The following is a 24691-nucleotide window of genomic DNA, read 5'->3' as shown; positions in this document are numbered from 1 at the left end:
GGTTTTTAAAAACCACATTGTGAACAGAAACTTGAAGTGGCTTCCAAACATTTAGCCTGTAGTGTCGGTGCAACCCAAGTGGAGATATCTGGCTCAGAATATACGAATAACATTAAATTCAATATGCAGCAGGTGCAGAAGAAACAAAAGGAATATTAAATTGACTTTTTATTTGTAGGTAGAATTCTACTAGAGACTCGAGATTGAAGTTTGATCAACAGTTTATTCACTGACAAACGGGTGAAATAAATAGCGGGGGATGATTCTCTTCATAGTAACTACTGTAATCGTTTTCATCACTGTAACATCTGAACACACAACACATTTACATCAGTCAGTTAAATACATAAGTTAGACGGCCAATAACTGGCACACTGTATTACATGGTTTACATTAGTGTGGTTCTAAATTCAGCAATGTGGAATTTGTAGGTGAAGTCTTGAAGCTCAAAGCTTTAGCACGGGATTCTTTTTTTTTTTCTTTTTCTCTAAATGGCATGTCTCCAGACGCTCCTGAGAAATACGCTGCTGCTTTTCTGTACAAATGTGATCAGCCGGGTCAAGTAGAAAATAACAAGTGTTACAAATCAAAGTAAAAAGACAATAACAAATATAAAAAATAAGAAATCATTCTACAGTAAGTTGCATATCGACATCGTAAAAAACATTTTTCCAGAGTTGTATTGCTTTGACTTTGGTCTTGAAACAGAAAGAGCGTTCAGCGGTCTCAGTGGGAATATTTTTGTTTAGCTCTGGACATCATTTGAGTAAAACAGTGTTTTCTTCTTCTGCAAATAATAAGACAGTATCAGTTAAGTGCAGTTTAACTTTTCTTAGTTAGACAGTACTTGTAATGAAACTCAACTGGCTTCTAGAAACATTTAAGGTGGTAACATTGCAATTGAAAATTTCTAAAAAGTGGACTGTTACATAGACGGTTCTAATTACTTTTATATTGTATACAGAAGACGTATGACACTGCAAATAAAAACATTTATTCTGGTGTATTTGATTGTATCTTAGCTGACATGAGGAGCAAAAACTGCTGACCACAGTACGGTAAGTTTAAAAAAAAGGTACATAAAAGTCAAAAGTGTAAATCTGTAGCTAAACAGGCAGGGATTGTGTTGGTACAGTATCGGCTTTCAGAAATATCTTTGCTTAACTTTAATCTTCCTGATATCGTAGTTTGATTGTTCCATTATAACACAGGTTTGCGGGGGTTTTTTTTTCTTTTGGGCAGCTTAATTTTTAGGGGAACTTGATGTAAATAAACTTCATGTAAGAGGCAGTTCAGCAGTTTGACTGTTGGAATTTTTGTCAAGCTTTCCATTCCTTTAGATATTGCTTTGGATGTGCAGTTTTAAAATGGACGGTCGTGTTAATTCCTGAGAAACTGTTTCACAATTACAAGATGATTTTCAAGTAACTCCACATTTCTGAGAGGTTCTGTTTTCAAAAGTTAAAATACATCAAATGACCCACTGACTAATTCATATTATTGTCAAAAACCCATTAATGTTTAGTTTGAGCCTCCAAATAGTCATTAGTAGGCAGAAGTAGAAATTCTGCTCACATTTAATGGGAAGTAATAGAGTGTTCTGGTCTAAAATGTCAAGCTAAATGTTTGCAAAAACCTTCACAATACACTGAGACCTTTTAGCTAATTCTGTAAAACCTGCTTCTAAGTGCTGGTAAAAGTAGGTTCAGTTCATTTAAAATGTATTTGATATAACAAATAAAACAACTTTATACTTTGTTAGTCTGTGAATCATTAACATATGAATTTCAAAAGGTGATTTTAGAATGATTAACATTTGAAAATGAGACAAAACTGCTGCTTAGGAATGTCTGTTTCAAGTTTCATTGAGGGAATTCATTCACGTACTGCTGTGATATCTTTCTGAAATATAAAAACCCACGTGGAGCTCGGATTCATGCACCGCCCAGTCAATGATGAAGATGCAGGTAAATGAGGAAAGGCATTCTTTTTGTCTACGCTCCAAAGACGAGATGAAGGAGCCTGACAGAAAGGGGTGACATCGTATCTATTGTGGCTTCACAGCTTTATGGTCGGTTGGGATGGCTTGCTAATGGCTGGCAGGCATTTCCTCTTGGACCACAGTTTGGCACACAGGTCACTGTGAAGGTCAGAGCAAGTGGAAGTGGAGACACGTTGAAGAGCGGCATGAACTACTGGCAGCTTCTGTCCACCCAGGATGACTGACAGCTCTGGTCATTTGAGGATTTAAAAGTCAGAAACTTATCTCATCTACGATGTTCAGATATAAAATCATCTCAGAGGTTAGTCTCATCCCAGGTCGGGTCGTTCATGTTCTTCAGAACTCTCCTGACAATCCTCTCCAGCTCCTTTCTCGCTCGCTGTTCCTCCTCCAGCGTCCTCTTCATCCTCTTGTTGTCCTGGAGGAAGAGTGAAAGGACAAGAAAAGAAGAGTAAGCACAAGAAATAAAGGACAAATGAAGGAAAGTTTCATCCAAATCTGTTTGTCCGTTTTTGAGTAATGTTGCAAACAGACAGACAGACAAACCCATGCCGACCAGCACATAGCTCCGCCTCAGGGGCAGAGCAAGAAAAGAAGTCATGTTACAAAGACAGGAACAAGAAATCAAAGTCAGAATCCAAAAGTCAGTCCAAATGTACCGCTGCAAGAACAGTGAGTACGTTTATATGCAGTCAAAAACCCTTTCTTAACCGGAATATTAGCAATAACCCGGTTGCGTACGGCCATGTAAACACCCGCAAAAACCCGAATATGCTCATATTGGAGTTTTTAAAAACCTGAATAAGACCCCTGGGTTACTCCTTTTCTAACCCGAATATCTCGTCATATAAACGCGCATCGGAATATCCCGATAGAAAGAGACATTAGTTTGCGTTCTGCGCACGTTTCATCCGAAAGGAATCTTGGTATTTTGAGTCCGGCAACTACTTGTATACATGTTGTATCTGCGTCTGGCACGCGACCCACCGGAAATACACAAAGAGAGGTAAACAGACATGGCGAAACCCACACGCGGCACCACAGCGCCACACAACAGGAGTAACTCTGTCTGTTTATCCATGTAAACGGGTTATTCCAAACGTTTCAGAACCCGGAATATTGACTGCATATAAACGTACTCAATGTAGCAACTTCACCACACACCAGTCCAGATCTACACACAAACAAGACTCACTAATAACACAGATAAACCAATATGAAGTTTTCTGGCAGAGGACCAAAACAGTGCAATTATCTGATTTAGAGATTTACTGGCAGGTTGGAAATGCTGGATTTTGCTTGGCATAAAACAAAGTTGCTATTTTGCCAATAGCTGCAAACAATAGAGGCTGTTGATGAAAATGGGGCATTACTTGATGCTACATCTCTGGAGATTGATGGTTCTTTTGTTTTGATAAACTCCTCACATTGTGTTTCTCAGCAGCAGCAACACTGTTGTCACCACCTTAAATAAAATGGAAAGGAAAAAAGAAAAGGCAAGATTGGACCTTAAATGGCATCAAAACTGTGTCTTTGCTAGTAGCAGGAGAAAGGAGCTTTTTTTTTTTTTTTAAAAGACTAACTTAGAACCTAATTCCATTCACATTGCGTTGGTATTCAGGGACCGTTGATCATCTGTGGATACTCTCTCATGGCTCGCCAGTATCTAACAAAAAATCAGCTGTTTTTTAATTTACATGAGGATAAGACATCTGCTGTCCAGGATAGCACGTATCCCAAATTAACAATTCAGATATTGTCAGAGATTCATCTGACCACATCTGTGTTCCTGGACCTGATTCTGAACTCTTCACTGGAGCATTCAAAGAAGAAACTGTTTAGTAAGACGACTGGTTTGTAATACATCGAACAAAAATGAAGACTCACCTGTTTAAGCTCTTGGACTTCATCTTTGAGACTGTACACGGTGTCCACCAGACTCCTGCAGGAACAGAAGCACTTTCTTGTTGTTTTTGGGTTTTTTTTGTCATTTTCGGTGCAATATAAAGTCTTCCACCACCACAGAAAGACCATAACAACTTCTAAAATGTCTTCTGTGCAGCACAATAAAGCTATAGTGCCAAAAATCATTTTAAAAAAAAGAAAAATAATTAATTGAATTTCAAATTTTTAAAATGAGACATGTAGGATAAAGTGATTCTGATCCTGGTTCTAAGTTTAGATATGGTTATTTTTCCTGATGAAACTGAAAGTCCCATATTATTTGACCATCAGAAATTTAAAATAATGAAAATAAAATAAAAATTCTGTCCTGTTTTTACACATTCTGGCTCTCACATATGAGGGGTGATTGATAAGTTTTGAGCCTGACCAAGAAAAAGTAAAAGTAAATTTAAACAATGCTTTATTTCTCAACATAATCCCCTTGCAAGTCCACACATTTCTTCCAGCCTCTCTGTAGAGCCTTGATCCCGTTCTCATAGAAGGTCTTATCCTGTTCCTGTAGGAAGTCGTTTACCGCAGCTATGACGTCATCGTTTGTGGCGTAGTGGGTCCCAGCAAGGTGCCGCTTCATGTTTGGGAAAAGATGAAAGTCAGACGGAGCCAAATCTGGGGAATAAGGTGGATGCTGCACGAGTTCAAAGCCACATTCGTGAATGGCAGCCATGGCGACAACTGACTTGTGAACCGGAGCATTGTCCTGGTGGAACAGGACACCACGTCTGAGCTTTTCTTTCATTTTCTCTCTCAGTTGGCGTACCAGGGAAGCATAATATTGCCCATTTCGGGACAGGTAACGGATCACAGCACGGTCACCAATTCGGTCCATTTTGCTTGAATGACCGACCTCGCTCTACTTTACTCGGGTATCATACATGCATGAATACACGCACTGAGTTCAAAATTGAACTCAAACTCTTCTGACATGTTGCTCTCTCAGAGAACAAAAGGTTTTCATTAACAAAGTGTCTTTTCTTGGTCAGGCTCAGAACTTATCAGTCACCCCTTGTATATCAGTATCCTTCACTTAAGTCACTTTTGATTGCGTTATCGGTACATTGTTCATTCAATACCCATCATTAACTGTATTTTTAATTATATCTCACATTCTGATACTGTTTCCATGGATCTTCTGTGACTCTTTCTGCCCACAAGGATGACAATTAAAGCCCAAGTTTTCTGACTGGATGCAGCACACATAAAAACCCATCCTCCCCTCTCACCTCTCCTCCATCACAGTTTGTCCATTGCTCCGTGTTTCCTCTACGATAATCTTCTCCTCCTCCGGAAACAACATCTGCACATCCTTCCTGCTGGAGCCTGATGTGACAAAGAATAAGTTAGTAATGCACAATGTGTGTAAAATACAAGTGCACAAAGCCTATTTTGTTTTTACAAATTGATGAACATTATAGAGCAAGCAAGGAGATGATACAGTACTTTGACAGTTTGCAGACGTAAAGCTTTTGTCACTTTCACACTTACAGGTCACTCTGAATGCGAGACACACCTGTCAGTACCAACACCTGCTCACTGGCTACCGTCATCACTAACTGCACTGGTACTGTACCGCTCCACTTGCTTGTTTTGTTTGCATGCAGTAAAACACACATTCAGCCAATAAGTATAAGCTTACTGAAGCTACTTTATACTCATGACAACGCACACAGGCTGACACACAAAGACAGCTACTAAGCAAAATACAGACACACACACACAGCAAGTAAAGGGTTTGGGCTGATACGCAGACTGGTACCTCTAGTGTAAACTAACTGGTTCACCAGCACATCAAAGGTTTTCAACACTAATATCTTACGAGAAAATGAAGCAGTCCTGTAACTATGGGCAGTCCAGATACTGTCATAATCTGAGTCTTCTGATTGGTCAGAGCATGGCAGGTTGCCTGGGAGCCCAGCCACAGTGAGGCTGCTGTCAGCGAGCACGTGGTTGTGCATGAGGTCAGTCCCTTGCCAGGCTTTACAGCAATAGATGGGAGTTTGAACAAACCAAATTAAGTGTTGGAGGGATGAGGGAAGGATAAAAATAAGGTGCAAACCACATTGAAGGTGTGGACAGTGATTAAAAACAAAACAAAGAAATACGACAAACCGAATCGAACCAGAAAAAAAATTTAAAAGAAAGTTTGGGTGAGATGAAGCGTGGCAAATTTAAAGAAACACGGGGAAAGCAAAACAAGATGATGTCAATGAAACAGTTAATAATTAAAACAACAATCAGAGGATGAGGAAAGCAGAGGAATTAAGGCAAGACATGAAGAGAGAAGAGAGAGAAACCATTGTTAGAACCAACAGCAGAGAACAAACACAGGTTAGCAATAAGACATACAGGAGCTAAATGTGTGTGTGTGTGTGTGTGTGTGTGTGTGTGTGTGTGTGTGTGTGTGTGTGTGTGTGTGTGTGTGTGTGTGTGTGTGTGTGTGTACTTACTGGAGTTGAGGGTCTGTCGTGTTTTGGCACTGGTACAATACGCCTCAATCACTTTGAGTATCTGAGCGTCCTCCTCCAGAGCTGCTGTACCTGAGAGACGAGGACAGGACGGGTCAGGGGACAGAACTGATGAGATGGAAGAAAACGAAGGAGGAAAAAGGCATCCACATCCACCTAAATACAGTCAACCTGCAGCTGCATGAATGTAAAGCTTTTTGCTAGATTGCAACCGCAAGTACAATCCATCAGTTGTAGGAATGAACGATCTCAGTGTGGATTTAGGCAGTGAAGCTGATATGGAGTTTTTCAGTTTGGATGTAAGCAATATGCTGTTTTGCTTAATTGAAAATGACTAAAGTGTTGGGTTTTTTTTGCTCCAAATATATTAATATGAAACTCATTCTTTGGGCTGTCGTGTGATGTGTAAATTTTCCCAGATAAGCATTTTTGCTGACAAACTATCCCAGTGTTTTATATGCAATTCCAGCTGAAACTGCAATAAAAAGTTGCGTCTTTTGCATAATACTTGACTGCAGAAAGATTAATGAGCGTATTATTTAATATTACCACAAAATGTCGTTTGCCAATAATGTTTAAGGCAGCTTTAAAGTAATAAAAGTTATATTTTTAACGGTTTTGTTTTAAAAATGTCCAAGGAATCTGATCGTGTGACCCTTTTTGTGAAGAAAAATAAGATTAGTGTTACAAAGAGAAGTAAGATTAATGTACAAGGATTTTACATTTACATCTGTCCTTCGCACTTTGGTTTTTGTTTTTCAATTCCTGTGCTGTACTTACTCTTTCTGACAGTGAAGTCCTCTTCTGAAGGTTTCCTCTCTGGCTTCCTCTTCGGGAGCAGCTTCTTCATGTTCTTAGGACTCTTACTCATATCCTACAAAGAAAGAAAACACCGAGTTCTTTGCTCATACTACTAGACAACATGACGGAGGATAAGTAAATGAATTTGGGAAATGTCTACACTTATACTACAATATATCCTGAAGCTTAATTATGGTCTGGACTCATTTAACCTCCTTGTAGCAGAGAGCAGCAGAGGGCCGGAGTGGAGGCGCAGGGCGAAGGCAGCTCAAGCTCCAGGGTTTGGGAGTACTTGGTTGCTCCAGCGGCCCCCACATCGGGCTGCTGCTGCTGTGACCCATCCCATACGAAGAGGGATGAGGAAGGGTGTGGTAGGCGTGTCCGACGCTTCCCCCACGAGACTCGGAGTGTCTGGTCGGAGTGACGGGATGAGAGGGCAGCTGGAAGAGAGACCGATAAGAGGGCAGCGAAGTGGTTGAAGATCATATGACTAACTGATTAATTAAATAGATTTTTTTTAGAACGCACAGAGACTTACTGTGTGGCAGACGGACTGAGGCTTGTAGGAGTGTGTGTGTGCAGTCGGAGTGTGTGTGTGTTTGGTGAGAAGATCCAGCCAGTCCTGCAGATCTTGCTGAGTGTTACACGCTACCTGCATCCGCTCACACTGACCACCTGCACCAAAACACACACAACAGATTAATTAACCCTTTAAGCTTCAGTGTACCGCCGGCGGTACACCTACTAATTTGCATAGGAATTTCAAGAATGTCCGACGGCTGCAAACACGATTATACAAACACTATACGTCGATGGAAAGCTTAGATTCTCATGAATCCGCCGGTATAAACCACTTTCAGATGTGATTACCACAGTGGGTGAGAAAAACACATTTGTCCGACAAAAACGAATATTCATCCATCCGTTCTCTGTACACGGCTTCAACGCATACAGCGCGACTCACATTTCCGGGTTCATTATTACACACAGGAAAAAGATTCCACAAAAAACGGCCATAATCCAACCTTTTACATCCAGACGACACAAGCCAGTAAACTATTTTGTCCAAAACGTCCTGAAGTTGGTATAAAATCCCCGAATCGGTCATTTTCAAGGAAAAGCACCTCGCGATGCCCGTCCAATATTCCCTGTATTTTTTGTAATTTTTTTTATTTAAAAATAGAATATTAGCGATTTTTTGTACTGAAAACGGCTGGAATTGACTGAAGCTTAAAGGATTAACAGACGAGCACACGCATCTCAGAGAAACACAAAGCTTACGTCTCAAAAGATGTCAAACTTTCTGACTTGTTCCAGTAAGTCGGTGATGTGGACTATTTCCTGTAATGCCTCTGAACTGCACAGATAAAAATCGTCTGGTGAACTAGTTTGTATTTAGTTTGTTAAAGACACACTTTGCGGTCTGAACACAAGTGTAAGACAAAAATATGATCCTGAAATTGCTCAGAGACCTTCGTAGTTTCTCTGTGATGTGTTGACTTCTGTACAATGAAACTCCAATGGCAGCTTTGCTTAACGTGTCTTAATGTAATGCAATATAATTTTACAGGTTTTTGGATGGTATTTAATTCCTGAAGTTGCTTTAAAAAAAATGAACTAAAGTTGAAAGATTTTCTGTGATTTTAGAATTAGATCGGCACACAATTTTTTTCAATAAATTAAGTTTCATTTTCTGCTAGGAAAAACTCACTAAAGAGAGAGGACTGACCTGATATTTCAAAAGCATTCCTCAAGTTTTCTCCATCTTCTATCCTGGAGATAAGCATTCCTGATAACGGCATCCTCCCCTGCACACATAAACAGAGGCAGTGTTAGTCTGTGCACCAGAGTTTAAATCAGGTTTTCACAGCTCAAAGACGTACAACGCACACAAACAAATGTTTTAAGCGTTGTTTCTACTACACAAGAAAATAAAGAGGATTTATACAGAGATCAAATGTAAAAACAAAACCTGGTAGATGAATCCACTCATTCTGAGGCTGGCAGAGAGTACGAGCAGAGTGTGAGGGAAGAGGACGAGGTAGCGTTCATTTGACTCCTAAAAGACAAAAAGATTTTAGCATACTCTGCCGTGGACACTCAAACCCAACAGTTGTGTGTTCGTTGTGAATCTAACCTGAAAGTACGTTTACATGATACAGTTTTAATGAACCTTAGTCTGTCAAAAGTTGTCTAGTTTAGTTGGTAGGTCTGGTGAGAACAGTTCTAACGTACAGTGGTGGAAAAAAGCTTTCGGACACTTAAAATTTTACACAATCTCAAATATTATCTGAAATATTTGTGTTTCAGAAGGTGTGGCTGCATTGGACAGACACAAATAAATACAAAGGATTTTTTTTTGTTTATTTTTTTACAAGAAAAACTAAAGAAATTAAATTCTATCAAAATGACCCAATTCTCAAAATGTCTTATTTTTATGGAACCAATCAATTTTAAGCTTTTAATGTCTGTTTTTTTAGGATTTGTTTAGTATTACGGCTGTGATTGTACTAAAACAAATTGCACCTAAGAGTGATTCTTAACCCAGATCAGTCGATCCTTTCAGCTCTTGGCAGGTTTACAAAAGCCGGGACCGAATATACTCGGTTCACGCTTACTTGTACACACAGCCGAAATCGAACATTCTCGGCTCGCTAATTAACATAAAATATGCCCACACCCGTATGTGTAAGTCGACCAATGGTAAGATATAAATATCGGCATCAAATTTGCTTATTTCAAACGATAAAGCCGTATGAGCCGTTATAACGAAGCCGCAATTACAAGGCTTTTATCGGGGCCGCGTACCGTAACAACACAGCCAAAATTCACAATGGCGAACATCTACGACAACGCAACCTCGCAAGACTTGATCGATATTTTTATGGATTAGGTGGTTTTAGTGTATGTACTTCTCCAGAAACATGGCCTTGTAAGGGTTAACGCGATATTTCACAAAGGTATGGTGTGGTACAATATTTTTCCACCACTGTACGAGTCAAACCCGTTCCAGATGACCAAGTTATGCCTGATTTGGGGTGCATGTCTCTAGATGAGTACCTGACAATTCTGCGTGTGAACTGTGGCGTGGGACATGTGGAGAACAGGTCCGAGGGTTTTGATGTCATCCCCCTCCCAGTTTCTGATTGGCTCGGTTAAAATCTGCAGCTCCAGGTCCTTCTTCTTCCTCACGTCCTGACACTGAGCCTGAACACACACACAATCACACAGCAGGTCAATAAACGCACAAAAAGTCAGTAAAATCATTTCTTCTGTTGGACCGTGACAAATGCTAAATAAGAGGTATATTAGCGGCTGTCAAACTGAAAAAATACTTAAATAGCATATTTAAGACGAAGCAGCTTAAAGTTTAAGACAAATCGGTCACAAATAAGATTAGACTGAGACATGAACGAGTGTCTTACTGCAAGGCTTTTGAAGGCCGTCATGGCAGCGTGGAGGTCACCTCTGTCTGGGTGCTGCTCCTAAAAGAAATGGAAAATATAAAGCATGAAAAAAGGCAAGAAGAAGAGCTCTGCCTCAGCTACTTAATAATTAACTGCGGCTTTCCTCGATGGCATCAGTCACCTGTTATCACCCAGCGGAATATTAAATATGCAGGACCAACAGGAGCAGAGACGGGCAGAGATTCAGACTTACTTCCATATGTCTGTCCAGCTCTTTCAGCAGCGTTGGGTATCTCTCTAGTCTGGTGAAAGGTTTGCTCAGGCTCGTGGTCAATGTCAAGATCCCAGGACTAGATGCCCCTTTTGACTCCATGTACTCCCCCAGTTCTTCACTGTGACACACACACACAGACGAACAAAACAAAAACAACACACGAGCGTAGTTATTTGACTTTCTCTTTAGGAACAGAACGTGTTGTGTTGTGGTTTAAATGCATAAACATGATATTTCTCAGACTGTACCTGTGTTGTGTTAGTACATTAACAGCAGATGGGTGGTTAGAGCAGTAAGCCACATAGATGATCTTCATCTGGGGCATCAGACTCAGGAAGAACCCGCCAATCTTCTGCTGGTTCTCAGGAAGTCTACACACACAAACAAAATGACAATATTAGACTGAATAAAAATGGACTCCTACACCTTGAATAAGGTGTAATTACAGGCTTTCAGTTTGTCCTAAAGCACATAAATACATACAATTAATGTTATACAGAAAAAAATCTGGTGCCATCAACAAAACAAGAAAATAAAGGCTTCTTCTCTGCTAGTGTGATAATTCAGCAACAAACACCTCATAAGAAACAGACTCTAGATAAGTTGCTGTGTTGGTTCATTAGCTTTAAAGATTTTCAGTACAAATAAAACCTGACCTGCTGCCTTTTGCTGGACTTATTGCCAAACAGACTGTGAGACTCCACTTGATCACTAGATGTCTCTGTTGCTATAATAACCGGCTCCTGAGCTGCACTCCAGGCTTATTGTTTAGTTCAACAGGAAGCTCACACTCGTATTTAATCTGGGCGTTGTGATGGTATCAGCCTATAATACACCTGGGTGTGAATTTAAACCCAATTTGAAAACCTTGACAAATGACCTTGACAAATAGTTAGAAATTAAAAGGTTCATCGGCATTCTGAAACAATTAATGCACAAGATAAAAAGGTAAAATTCATTTCTGACAGAGAAAAGCAGCGAGGGCGCACATTTTAAAAGATGGAAACCAAGAAGGTTTGGCGGTTTTACATAAAAAATAATCAGATTAATTAGCTGTAGACATTACTGACAGCTAGTTGCTTTTCAAATGTTGTCGACCACTTTAGTTCTTCTGTTAACTATGCTCCCGTGGTGACATACAACAGCTGCATTAAGTACATTTAACAGCTTCTAATATCTAACACACTTCATACTAAACTGCTAGCCTGACCTTTTCTAAATGCATTGCTATACATACAGAAAAGATCTTATTGTAGCCAAATAGTAAAGACAAAGCAACACCACATTTCAGGGGATCTGCAGTAGGCCAAACATGAATATACATATACATATATACTGACTTGGTATGCTCCTCCAAAGACTGAACCAACATCTGTTGAAAGGTTGAGATCTCCTCTAGATTCCCTTGAATGTGACCGATGTCAACACTGCTGAGTCTACAAAACAGAGGAGAGGTGAGGCGATAAGTGTTCTGGATTCAAGCCTGATTGTTTCGTATACGGGTATAAATATCTGTACATTAACTTTAATGTGCTTCAGATAAATCATCAAGTGGATTCGGCTATTTTGTGACGTTATTAGGCGCTATTACACACAACCATTTACTATTAAACCCAGCCTCGTCGTTTCAAGGAGGTCATCCAGCCGTGATTATGTAAAGTCGGTACGTTGCACCAGAAATAATTCAGACTAAAGCTTCCCATATGCACATAAAGTATTGATTAATCCTACAGCCAAATTAGAATGGATCACATTCTGTATATTAAGTCAGATGTGGATGAGCCTGATGCATTCAGTAAAAACTCTGGCATTAATAAATCAATGGGTTTGCCCAGCTCCAGTATATATAGGGATAATTCATGCATTTTTTACTACACAGTACACGAGCACAAAATAAGATAGATGAATATGTGTATGCAGTATATATTATGTGAGCACTGGACAATAGATCTGGTGGTGTGTGTTCCACTGCCTTCAACATTTGACTGAGATGAATAAAACAAGCCATAAAGCAAAAATAACTTTACCTGTCTGTGGGGTGAAGTGAGCGAAGGTACGAACCCAAGAGACTCTGCAGCTCCCTCGAATATTCATTCTCTGCTTCCAGGATGTTCTGTAGGACCTGACAAAGACAAGACCCACGCACACAAAGACTTCCAGATTATTTACACTTAGTGGTATAATTAAGGAGTAATTGAAAAGCACAGTATACAATATTTTTGACCCAAAAAACATAAGGCTTTCTTTCACGGTTCTCACATTTTTTCTATAATTTCTCAGAAAGATAGAGTCCACAAATGCAAAATGATGAGTGGATGTGGAGAAAACCCACATGAGAGCTGAAAAACTGATCAATAACACTTTTTTTTAAGTAAAAACACAAAATAAATAGGCTGTAAGCAGCGACTTGTATGTGAAGATGTTGCCTTTTCTCTGCACCTTTGGGTTGTGGACTCTATACTCTGTGCTTTAAACATTCTAAACACAAAACAAGACCCAAACATCCTGTCTGGTCACACTGAGTCTGTAAGCAGATGGCTTTTCAGTGGGAGGTGTATTCAGTAATAAGTTAATCAAACCCCTCAGGAGCTAGAGAACTGGCTTAAATAACTTTCTAAGGGTCTGATTCCACAGCTTCATATTCTTTAATTAAAAAATTAGGTACCAGAGGACACAGAGTGGAAGTGCATCAAGAAGACAATAGGGTAAAAACCTTAGCGTTTTTAATCACACAAAGGAAAAAGCCCAAAGCCTGCATCTTATACCCATATGAGCTTCTGTCCTCACGCTGTGGGGGGCTCTTTCAGAAGAAAAACTTTTATCTACAACTTCTTCTCTCGGTTACATTTCTGTCTGGAACAGCTCTGACTTCAGGCAGGGTTAGTGCAAGTGTACATGAGACAGACTCAGGTGCCCCAGCAGAAGATGGACTAGAGAGACTGTGGCAGCTTGTTGCATTATTAAAACACGCACAAACACTCACGCACACACCAGCAGGAGCCGACCCTGAGGCAAGGCTGCCCCAGAAACCACTGGAATGGAAGAAATAACCTACATTGCATTTGCCGCACTCTCTCGCACATGGACGACACATGTAGGGGTGCCATGCAGGCTGCAAAACTGATTACATGCTTATACACGGACAGACACAGTCATTAATTAGCCGTGTGGATGAAAAGCAATTGATTGTGACAGTCCCCAAAAGCAGATACACGTCTGGCAACCATCCATTAACTGGTTCGCTCTAATAGTCTGCTCTTACAGCTGCACCAGGAACGACAGCAGGCAAACACAGCGATGACGGTTTATTTAATTTGTGGATAACGACATGGCAAAATTTAATCACTATTTTTCTTTTGCATCCTAAACTTAATTTAATTCAATATCATATTAAGTCCTGCTGCTCTGGTAGAAGTTAGATCCAGTGAGGTTTTCTTTCTCTCTGCTTGATTGTGTGAACAGTTGGTCATCTTAAATGAGCAAACACACACACAAACCGAGAGTTTTTTAAGACTAAGATGCTCACCACGTTGTAATAGGTCTTACTGATGATGGTGGTGTCGAAGCCTTTGGGCGGACTTTTCAGTGTCCCGCACTTGGGTTTGTCTGCTGCTTTGTCTAAAAACAGAAGAAGAGGGAGAGTTTATTGCTCAGCGGGACGCAAGTGTAAACAAAATAAGGCAGAAGTGAGTTTTATCAGAGATGGTTTCATATTCTGTTTGAGAATTAATGCACCAGCTGTCTGTTAAAAATAAATAAAAGAAATTCAGAGAGCTCAAAGACAAGAAAGAGCCACTTCTTATCACACAAAGTAACGACAATAATAAATCTTCCTGTTCATGCATTCATGTGCCAAAAGTGCCTGAATTGTTATCTCCACTCAACAGGACAACAGAGAAAAATGTTTTTGTCACACAAAATGTCTGTATTTCCAAGGAAGCTCCAACATTTCCCATCTGCAGGGCGATGTTGTGGCCCTGACAGTATGTAGGGCAGCCAGTGATTAAACGCTGTAACTCACTGACTCCACAATGTCATGTCATTTCAGCGTCCTGCCTGTTGTTGGTACAGCTCTGTCGGGCCAATAATAGTCATATTGTCATATCCGTCTTTTCGCTGTTCGCCTTTGCAATCTAAAGCTGGAGTATTTTCTACATAAAGGATAGTTTAATGTTCTTTTTAAATGTATCTCGCTAGCTGGAGAAAGTAAAGACCTACTTAAAGTTTAATTAGGTTTTTTCTAGCTATACATGGGCTTCTATATAACCCGCTGTTCAAAGGCTCAGTCTCAATAACAGTGATTCATGTCAGTAAACCAAGACAACAGGCGCACGGAGCCTCCAATTCACTGCTGTTTACTTGATAAACAACCACAGCCATGATAGCATTTGGCATCTCCACTGCCTGCTATCTCACTCATCACACAACTCCCACTGGCCGTATGAATTTACTGCCCGGTTATCACAGTGGTTGTTTTTTGCAGTGGTGCTTTAAGTCAGGAAGTCACTTTTTATACAGCAGCTCTGGAACTTCCCGTCTTTGTGTGCTCGTTTGGCTTTCTTCCTGCTATCCTGCCTTCCCTCTTCCGAGAGCGACACAACTACCCAACACGATCAAATGAACCAAGAGGATACGGTTCTGAGGAGCACAGGGGGCAGCACATAGCAGCTTTGTGATCTCAGTGTTCAGACTGAAATGCAGATCATATTTTCAGTCAAAACTCATCACTACAAAGATACAAAATGCAGAGGACACCCCTGCAAATACTGGCTTTTTAATAGACATAGCCAAAGTTAAATTATGGCAGTTTTTGGTGGGAAAAAATAACATTTTGTTGCGCAACCCCATCTGTGAAACAAAAAGCTTAATTGTTTCTACATGTTTAATAGAGAAATGTGTCTCTTCATTTAAAAGTTTGGGGCTACAGACCATCTTAACAGTGTCAAACACAATTTAGCACTCTGTTGCTGCACATTTCAGGAATAAATGGTCCAGTCCTTAATAAATCCAACCTAAAGAGGTCAGGAAGTTATTATCAGTAAAAACAGGCATACAGGAAATGTGCTTGTTTGTGTGTATCTGGTCACTGTCACAAAAACAGCTCACTTTAAATTAATCTTTGAAGGTTTGGGTCTGTATTATGTTCGATATAGTGTCGTTTAGACTGTTTATTTTGCTGCATGTAACATAATATTAAACCTCCTGTTGTCCTCATTTACAGGCACCAAAAAATATTGTTTCCTTGTCTGAAGAAAATCCAAAAATTCAGCAAAAAATTTCCCAAATTTCTGAAAATTTGCAAAACCTTCAGAAAGAAAATTCCAATAATTCCTTAAAAGTTTCCCTTAAAAGTTTTATTTCAAAAAATTCCCCAAATTTGGCAAAAAAATTCTTGTAAATATTTTCAAAAAATATGAATAAAAATCCTACCCAAAAAATCCTAAAAATATCTAAAGTGGTTATATATGTCAGTAAAACTTCTAATATTTTCTGAACATTCACATAAAAATCAACCAAAATCCAGTGAATTTCGCTGGATTTTGGTTGATTTTTATTTGAGTGTTCTAAAGAAACATTTTTAACATTTCTCGTCGTCCACCAAATAATGTTCAAAGATTTCCCAAAAATGTTGAAAATGTGGACATCAGAAATTTCACTGTGAAAATACATATTTTTTTTCCACATTTTCAAACTTTAAACGGGGTCAATTTTGACCCGCAGGACAACACGAGGGTTAATAGCAATTATTTGGCTGTTGCAGTGGAAACACACGCTAAATATTTTGCAAACAAACTTCTATAAATCAGCTGAAAAGGTAATGCTGAGAATTCTGCAGGGTACAGATGTAGAACACAAGATTTAAATGCAAACCATCAACTTGTGCAATAAGAAACTGGTTCTCTTTTTTGCCTCTATGCTGAAAAATAAGAGGGACCTTCATGATGCACAACATCTCAGGCAGTAAGCGCTGCACCCACCGCTTCCTTTCAGCTCCCGCACATAGTTACTAGGGAACCACCCAGTCTTGCCGTTCAGCGAGCCTTCCCACCAGCCCCCGTCCTCCTGCCTGCTCACATTGATGATGTCACCCTTGGAGAAAGACAGTTCGTCCTCATTGGTTTGCTGGAAAGGGAAGCGAGCCTTGACCAGCAACTGGCCACACCCCCTGTCCTCTGACATGTCCTGAGGATGAAGAGAACAGATGTTAGTCTTATCCCAAAAGGAACCTTCCATGTATTAGAGCAGGACCTCAGAGGATCAATGAATGTCAGTAGCTCCTGTCGTTGTTTGTGTACGACACTAAATTGAATTGTGCTGCTGTCGTCGTGGTAGTTACTGACCAGGCTGCGGTACTGAGGCTGCAGCAGTTTAGAGGAGCGACTCTGAGTGTTTAGGGAGTCAAATGACTTGATCCTCAGCGTTGAGGAGCGCGGCACACACACACTGTCTCCAGGACCTCCTATAACTGCAGGTGCAAAAAGAAAGAAACCAATAAAAACCTGTAGAGCCTATTAAAAATAAACAACGCTGCATATTATGATCGCTGGTTTTCTTGAAATGAAGACAAAGAGTTCCTACAACATAAAAAGACTGCAAACATCTTTAACACACAAAATAGTCTCACCTTCCGTAGCTTTGTTAAGGGCAACCAATGAGTTTAGCACCTTGGTGAAGTTCAGTCCTTGCAGCAGGTCATTGACCTCAAAGGGCTTTATGGAGAGAAAACCAAATAAAGAAATATGAAACAACAACAATGCGTATAGGGGGTTGAGGAAATGAAAAACACACACGTTCATAAGAAATTCATAGAAGAGGACATCAAGGGCACCAAGCTGTATTCCTGAAATAGCTCTGTATGTATCTTCAACGGAAAATGTGAAGGAAAATGGAAATTAAAGAACATATAACCTGTAGTAAAAAGCCCAAGAAGGACGGCAGATAAATAAGCTTTCTCAAAATGAAATGCAACAACGCAGACAGCATTTTCTTTTTAAATCTGATTTTGATTATTTCACAAATATTTAGTTTAGCTTGAATAACTACTATTTTACATTACACAGGAGTGTGTCACCCTAAAAATGAGTAAACACAGAGTTTAGTGGGGGGTTTCATCCCTGCTCCAACTGCAGTCTGGAGGAGGATTACTCAAAGTCTGAGCTCCCCCCCTCCAAGTAATCTCCCCATCACACACACACGGACACACACAACTACAACCAAAGTACCTCTGAAGGTCCTAATCTTGTGTATACGACACACACGGACTAACTTCTACACTCCCAAGGCGTGAAGGTGAAGGCATCAGTCATTTTTATTCAATTATAAATAAATCAAACTTAATATTTCCTAGCTGAATCTCTATTTCTTAACTTCTGTTCAGATCGGGCCTCTGATCCAATGAAAAGCTACACCCTCCTTTTATGTCGTCTTTCTCTGAAGAACACACTGGGCTTGATTTATAACCACAGGCTGATTGATAGTCAGAGCGATATGGATCCAACAGTTAATACACACTTTCACTTCTCCCACTGGCACCGGCCCAAGATGCAATATGAGGCGTCCTATCCACTTCTGCTGTCGAACTGCACCAGTGTTGCATCTAGACATATGTTGGGCATTTACTGTAGCTGCTGCTGCTTTCAGGTTCCAAGGAACAATAACACATCAATACAAGTGATCAATACTGAAATCTGACCCGATGACCAGCATGTAGAATGTCATCAGCAACAAGGAAAAGCACTTGAAGGAAAATGTCATTCCTCGCTAATGGAGTGATGTCGTTTTGATTTTGAAATAGCAGGTCACGGTTTATTGAAATTTTGCCAGTTTTGTGTGAAATTGTGAATAAACAATGACTTCAAAAAAACACAATAAGACAGAGGACATCTCATCCTTCACGTTTCTAGGTCAGCAGATGAATTCCAATAACCGGAGATGCTGTTAATATCCATAGTATGTCGAATTTGAGCACTAAAACGTGCTGCACGAAAACATTTTAAACTGGCAGGAAAGAATTCAAACTGTGTATGACTGCAAAAATAAATGCAGTTCAGTTGTAATGAAAATTCTCTCAACTGCAGCTGTGGAGGGCAGAGAACAAACACTCTCGGCGTGCTCAAAACAAATGCCTGTGATTGGTCAAAAAGCTTACCTGATTAACGGGAGCGCTTGATTTAACGCTGCACTGAAGGCACTCTGAATGGACAGAATCGATATCCCACTCGATTAAGCTTAATCAATAGCAGAAGCCAAACTTAAAATAGCAACCGTCATCTGATCAATTGCGCCGCTCGTGTCAATCATGGTCAGTATTCGTCCAGCACACATGCTGGCTGTCTGCTCAGTAATCCTCCCCGAGTGGACACTCGGTCTGGCTCGTCCTCTGCTTGTCCGATGACTGTCTGGGAGAATTACTACAGTCACACTGCAAGTAATGGAGACCTTGGCTTTCTGCAACATGGCTGACATGCCTCTAATCAACCTGATTGGAAAATCCACAGATTGCCTGGCATACTGCGTTACATCAGCCCACTCTTCTCCTCTACATCATTTCATCTTTCCATCCTCTTTGCATTGCTCCTATAATATATTCAAGGCGGATTTTTAAAGGCACATTCAAGTCGTCGCAATTATTTTCCCAGTCCAGACCAGAACCCGTTTATAGGTCTGCAAACAGGACTCCTGTGTTGCACAGTCTGCCCTTTTCCATTATGATTTCATGGCTTTTTCCATGGTTAAGATCAATATTGTGCGTGTGGTGTCATTCACCAGCTCACTCTTCACACTCACTGTGAGGCAGGATATAACCTGGCTTGACCCACTGTTGTGCAAACAGACATGCACACACCCTAATATGTGCTTTCAAACTCTGTTGACGATACAGATATTTTTTTCAGAAAACATGTCAACAGCAGGCTAACACTTCAATATGTCTAACTTCACCATTTAATTACCATTTCTGTGCCAAACAATTGTCTATCGATGCTCACAGAGATTTCTTATCAGCTACTGAAAGAGCATTTACAACATCCTGAAACTCTCCTGGCACCTACAAGCTTCATTATCGCACACACCCTTTTAGAAGCAGACAAGCCCTGCAATAAAGATCAACCCACAAAAAGCTTATTATTCACATCATATCTGTATCAAGTGTCTGGACTACAGTTTTTCTCAAATATAAAGACTAAATTTGTTGATCTTTTCCACAGACTCCACACTACTGCCAAGTCAGAAATGAAAACAGTGATCCACGCTTATCTCTGCCTCTTGTTTCCATAACTACACAGGCAGCAACACAGAAATAAAACCTGTGGGTTCAAAAACATCTTTTGGGAACAGTAATAGCGCAGACTGAATTTGGCCTACTGTAAATGTGTTACAAGCCCTTTCTAAAGAGAAATACTTTGTGTCAATACCACAAAGATGTCCAGGTTATGGGGTCAAAGCATATTATATGAGGATATAGTCCGTTTTATCTGGAACTACATAAGTGGAAAACTTCCAAGGCAACATTCATTGTTTTGATAATGAATAAATAGTCACAAATAGGTTGACTGATACACTGGTGGATCAATTTTAACTGCAACAGATATCAGAACCATTGTACATTTTGTTCAATTTTCTCTGACATTAATTTTTTCTTCTTTTTCACTGCTTACAGCACATATTCCCTTTTCACTATAACTTTAAAAAAAACTATATGTACAAATCAAACAAATATAATGATCATCCACAACCTCACAACCACTTACAGATGAAGTGAATGCCATTGATTGTAGCATTACAATGCGATGCTCTACTGGGAAACATTGGGTCCGAGCATTTATTTGGACACTGGTACATACTAAGCATCTAAACAGTCACAGACTCAGCATATTCCTCCGTGACAACAGTAGAGTCAAACAGCAGCAGTCGTACCACACCACAGAAGGAACATGACAAAGACAACAAAGTGTCGACCAACAAACAAATCCGATCCACAGAAGCCTTCAGGAACCCAAAGGATCAGCTCAAAGCCATAGTGCCATCTAGGGCAAACTGTTGCGGAAGATATCATAATTCCCCTCCTGGTCACTAGACACAGTCAATTTTCATTTCAGGTACTTTCTTGGACGATAGCAGCCATGCTAATCCTTAAATAGCAGTGAAGGAAAATGAAAAGATTAGGTTTTGAAATATGCTATTGTAATATTTTGACAATAAAAATTAAGCATCTGTGTTGTTTTATATAAAAAAACATGCATGTGGACACTAACCCTTGCTTTAAATGTTTATGACAGTAGAACAGAAAACTAATACTTTTAAATAATATATATAAGATTTTTTCTGTAATTTTATTTCATTTTCAACCCAGTTTTATCTAAATGTCATAACATAGAATTTCACATAGTCAGGCTATTACCAATTTTAAACTAATTTAAGCACTCTAGTCATGCTAATCTTAGTTCTGCGATAAATTATGTACACTATCATCTAACACAATAACATAATAGCTAGCCAACTGTCAAAAGAACTGTATTATCTGTTAAATAAAGCAAACTAGCCTACCTAATGTTAAGCTAACGTTTTGCTATATTAGCTCTATGTAGCATTAGCTAGTTAGTTAGCTTGACGTTTATGCTAATATGAGTTAAGCACACCTGTTTGCCTGGTGATTTAATATTTTAATGTCAGGACTTTAAATATGAATGAAAATAAAGTAAAACTTAACTTATAACTTTTGTGGCAGACTTATAAATTTAAATTTAAGTGACAATTTTGTAAAATCTTCACAGGTTCGTGCGGAAAAATGTCCCTTTTGGGGACTTTATATTGAGTTTTACGAAAACAAAGTTGTACTCTGTAGTCTTCAATAGTGCCGGAATTTGTTCTCTTACGCATGCTGACTGTGAATATATATTATATTGATATTTAAAGATGAGTTTTAATCAAACATTCATAGTTTTTAAGGAGGATATCTGACCTAACTTCACCCCATGAACTCCTTTTTAGCTTAGTACAGTAACGGCTGCGGTCTCGTGCCGATAACGGCAGCAACAGCTAAACAGTATAAACGGATAAAGGCAACATTGATAAACAGTTGAGGAAGTAAGTTTAAAAACCTGGCTTAAACGATAAATGTCACCCTGGAGGCAAAGGTCTACTTGCTTTCGAGGCTTCCCACGGTGTCTGTGGCATAAATAAATCCATTATTGATGCGTTAACTCACCTCCACGGCGAAAGCCCCGCAGCCTTTAATAAACTCGGCAATGTTCCTCTGACACTCGCTGTCGCTCCTTGGTTCCTGGAAAAACTACACAGGCAAAACAAAAAAAAAACACGAAATTAGCTTCTAACAGTCACTCGAAATACGAATGAGCTGTTAGTGTAGGTGTTGAAGATTTTTCTCGCTGGAAAACAGTCTTATTCCAGGCGTTTCTGCTGCACTTGCCACTTGCTGCTTTCCAGGATCAAGCTTGCGGAAACGAAGAGCCTTATCAGCAGCTTTAACTTTCAAAGTAAAGCACCAAAAGGAACAGTAATAATGACATCTAAAACGCTTTAAGATAAGAAAAACTCGTGTCATTTAACTTAAAATACTGATAAAAGTCTGAATCCTTGACAAAAGTTAACTAGTTGTGGCAAAGTTGCTCATTAGAGAAGGTGAAATAATTACTAAATAGGATGCTGCATAGCTGGTGGCGTGTTTGGGCTCTTAATTTGGAAATGCTCATTCCGTGTTGTGTGATGTTAACAGAGGTAACTTTGAGCCAGATCTTCAATCTGCCAGGGAGGATAAGCCAGAGGATATGACGTTCACAGGTTCATAGTCCAGTGCGTGCGAGTGTGCGCGAGAGAGAGAGAGAGCGAGAGAGAGAGAGAGAGAGAGAGAGAGAGAGAGAGAGAGAGAGAGAGAGAGAGAGAGAGAGAGAGAGAGAGAGAGAGAGAGAGAGAGAGAGAGAGAGAGAGAGAGATTTACATTCAAATTAAAGGCATGTAAAAGAGCCATTGTACTTCCATCATGGACCAGATATGTTAAGCCTGTACAGAAAAGTAGTACTTTTGTGCTAGACTGGGTGACCACACAGTCATTGCAGTATCCCAGTAGGAAATATCATTATAGAAGCAGTATTTCTGTTCACGACTGTTCAAAAGATCTGTATGCAAATGATTCTTGATGCTAGTTCCAAGATACTCTTTTGTCTAAATGCAAAATGAATCAAACATATTTCTGATGTTTGGGGTAAAAACACAACAACAACATTACAATAAGTTCAAAATGGAACCATAAACCCCACAAAACCTTTAAGAATCTTTCTAAGGGGTTCATCCAGGCACCATTTTGACCTCAAAAGGTTCCTCTATGGCGGAAACCCTGAAGGTTCCTTGGTGTTTTAGACTTGTAACAGTGTCTAGACAACAGTGAATGTAATTAAGCAATACACCACCAGGCATAAAATAAAGCCATGCATATAGGATATAAAACCATCATGTGCTGAACACATTCCTATCTGAAACATAAATCCAGACTGTGTAGGCCAGACACGTCTAGAGTTTGTTTGTTGAGCAGTGTGAGAAAAAGCTTTAAACAGTTGATCTCATTTATACATATTTAAATATAAAGGCACTGTAACATCTACTTGAAGGTACAAGTTCATAATCAGAACATAGAATGTGTCAGGAGTCCCTCAAGTTCTTCTGACAACAGTTTTCTTTTCACAGACAGTGTTAAGTTTTCATTGCTGTTGTACCCAATTTGATTATTTTGCTATCTGATTAAACTCTATTACAGCATTACAGAATCTAACCATGGTTTTTTCATTAACATCGGACTATGTACTACTTTTGTTATGCAACAATCAGGTCACATTTCCATATTGTTGCACTTTCCTCCCATTTTTCATCTTTCCCAGTGCCGGAAATAGAAATAAAAAGCCCAAATATTCCTTTTTAAGTTACATAACATGAAAATCATAAGAGCGAAATTAATGGAAGCTTGGTGAGCATAAACTGTATAGTTAGGAGGGAAATGAACAAATCCAGCTGCTCGTTAGAAAAAACAACCAACGAAAAGTAGTTCAGGGGCATCAAAATATCACCAGTCCGAAAAGAACCGTTGCCTTTTGATTGTCATGTCAAACTGAGACCAAATCACACTAAAATCAGTTTTTTTTTTCCTGCTTTTACACACAATATGGGAGGTAATTGGGTTAATTTGTGAATTGATTTCATTATTAAGTATGTATATGTAGACTGATATTGTCAGTTAGTTTGAGTTTTACATGCATTTTCTGGCTTTAATATACCATATAGAATATAATATTGGGTTCTTTATTCCGCCATATCCCCTCCGGGTACCTACTTTGTCCACCGTCCCGGGTCTGAGTCGTTCCAGCAGCCTGCACAGGACCGCTCCATCCTGCAGGGACGTCTGGAGAAAAGCTTCTGGATCCGAGATGCTCTTCTTGGGAGACTCCAGGACTCCCAGCGTGATGAGCCACGTTACCGTCTGCTCGGCCGAATTCATGTTCGGATCTCAGATGTCATGAAACAGCAGCAGCAGGACTCCTTTCCAGCTCTCCCTCTCTGTTCTCTCCTACTTGTGGTTCGTCCAGGCAGCAGATCGAGCCCCGCCTTGTTTGAACATCCTCATGAGCGCTGAAAAGAAAGCTCAGAAAATAAGGTGGAAGTGAGAAATCCGGCTCCTTCAGCAGCCTTGCATTGTCTCTGTCTCTCTGTCAGCGGATGTTGGCATCACCTTTGCTCGAGCACAACTGTGAATGTGAAAACAGGTGCTGTAAGA

At 39.8% G+C, this 24691-nt stretch overlaps 1 protein-coding gene across 2 annotated transcripts; it reads right to left on the bottom strand.

Annotated features, from left to right (window-relative positions):
- Positions 1–203: 203 nt before the first annotated feature.
- On the bottom strand, positions 204–24681 carry arhgef7b (Rho guanine nucleotide exchange factor (GEF) 7b). Of its 2 annotated transcripts, XM_051943068.1 has the most exons (22): positions 24251–24681; positions 22118–22201; positions 17537–17621; positions 17253–17377; positions 16890–17094; positions 14438–14529; positions 12939–13033; positions 12252–12347; positions 11160–11282; positions 10891–11029; positions 10656–10715; positions 10291–10437; positions 9203–9289; positions 8960–9038; positions 7769–7905; positions 7443–7670; positions 7210–7303; positions 6412–6501; positions 5781–5939; positions 5188–5284; positions 3890–3944; positions 204–2420 (listed from the first exon to the last, which is right to left on the bottom strand). In XM_051943068.1, the coding sequence occupies exons 1-22, from the start codon at positions 24413–24415 to the stop codon at positions 2298–2300; spliced, it is 2565 nt and encodes an 854-aa protein (XP_051799028.1). In that variant the 5' UTR covers positions 24416–24681; the 3' UTR covers positions 204–2297. The 2 variants fall into 2 exon arrangements, with proteins under 2 accessions (XP_051799028.1, XP_051799029.1); XM_051943069.1 differs by lacking the exon at positions 5781–5939.
- Positions 24682–24691: the final 10 nt, after the last annotated feature.

This window comes from Acanthochromis polyacanthus, chromosome 22 (assembly GCF_021347895.1).
Source record: "Acanthochromis polyacanthus isolate Apoly-LR-REF ecotype Palm Island chromosome 22, KAUST_Apoly_ChrSc, whole genome shotgun sequence".
NCBI classification, from domain to species: Eukaryota; Metazoa; Chordata; class Actinopteri; family Pomacentridae; genus Acanthochromis; species Acanthochromis polyacanthus.
Note: the sequence above shows the minus strand (reverse complement) of the source record. Positions and strands in the feature narration are given on the sequence as shown.

Bases quoted from the DNA above. Each gene is read 5' to 3' on its own strand.
- arhgef7b (XM_051943068.1), bottom strand. From the start codon at position 24,415: ATGAATTCGGCCGAGCAGACGGTAACGTGGCTCATCACGCTGGGAGTC. The intron at 17,095-17,252 runs GTCAGTAACTAC...CTTCATCCTCAG, and splicing joins AGCCTCAGTACCGCAGCCTG to GACATGTCAGAGGACAGGGG. The intron at 9,290-10,290 runs GTACTCATCTAG...TTTGTCTTTTAG, and splicing joins TTCACACGCAGAATTGTCAG to GAGTCAAATGAACGCTACCT.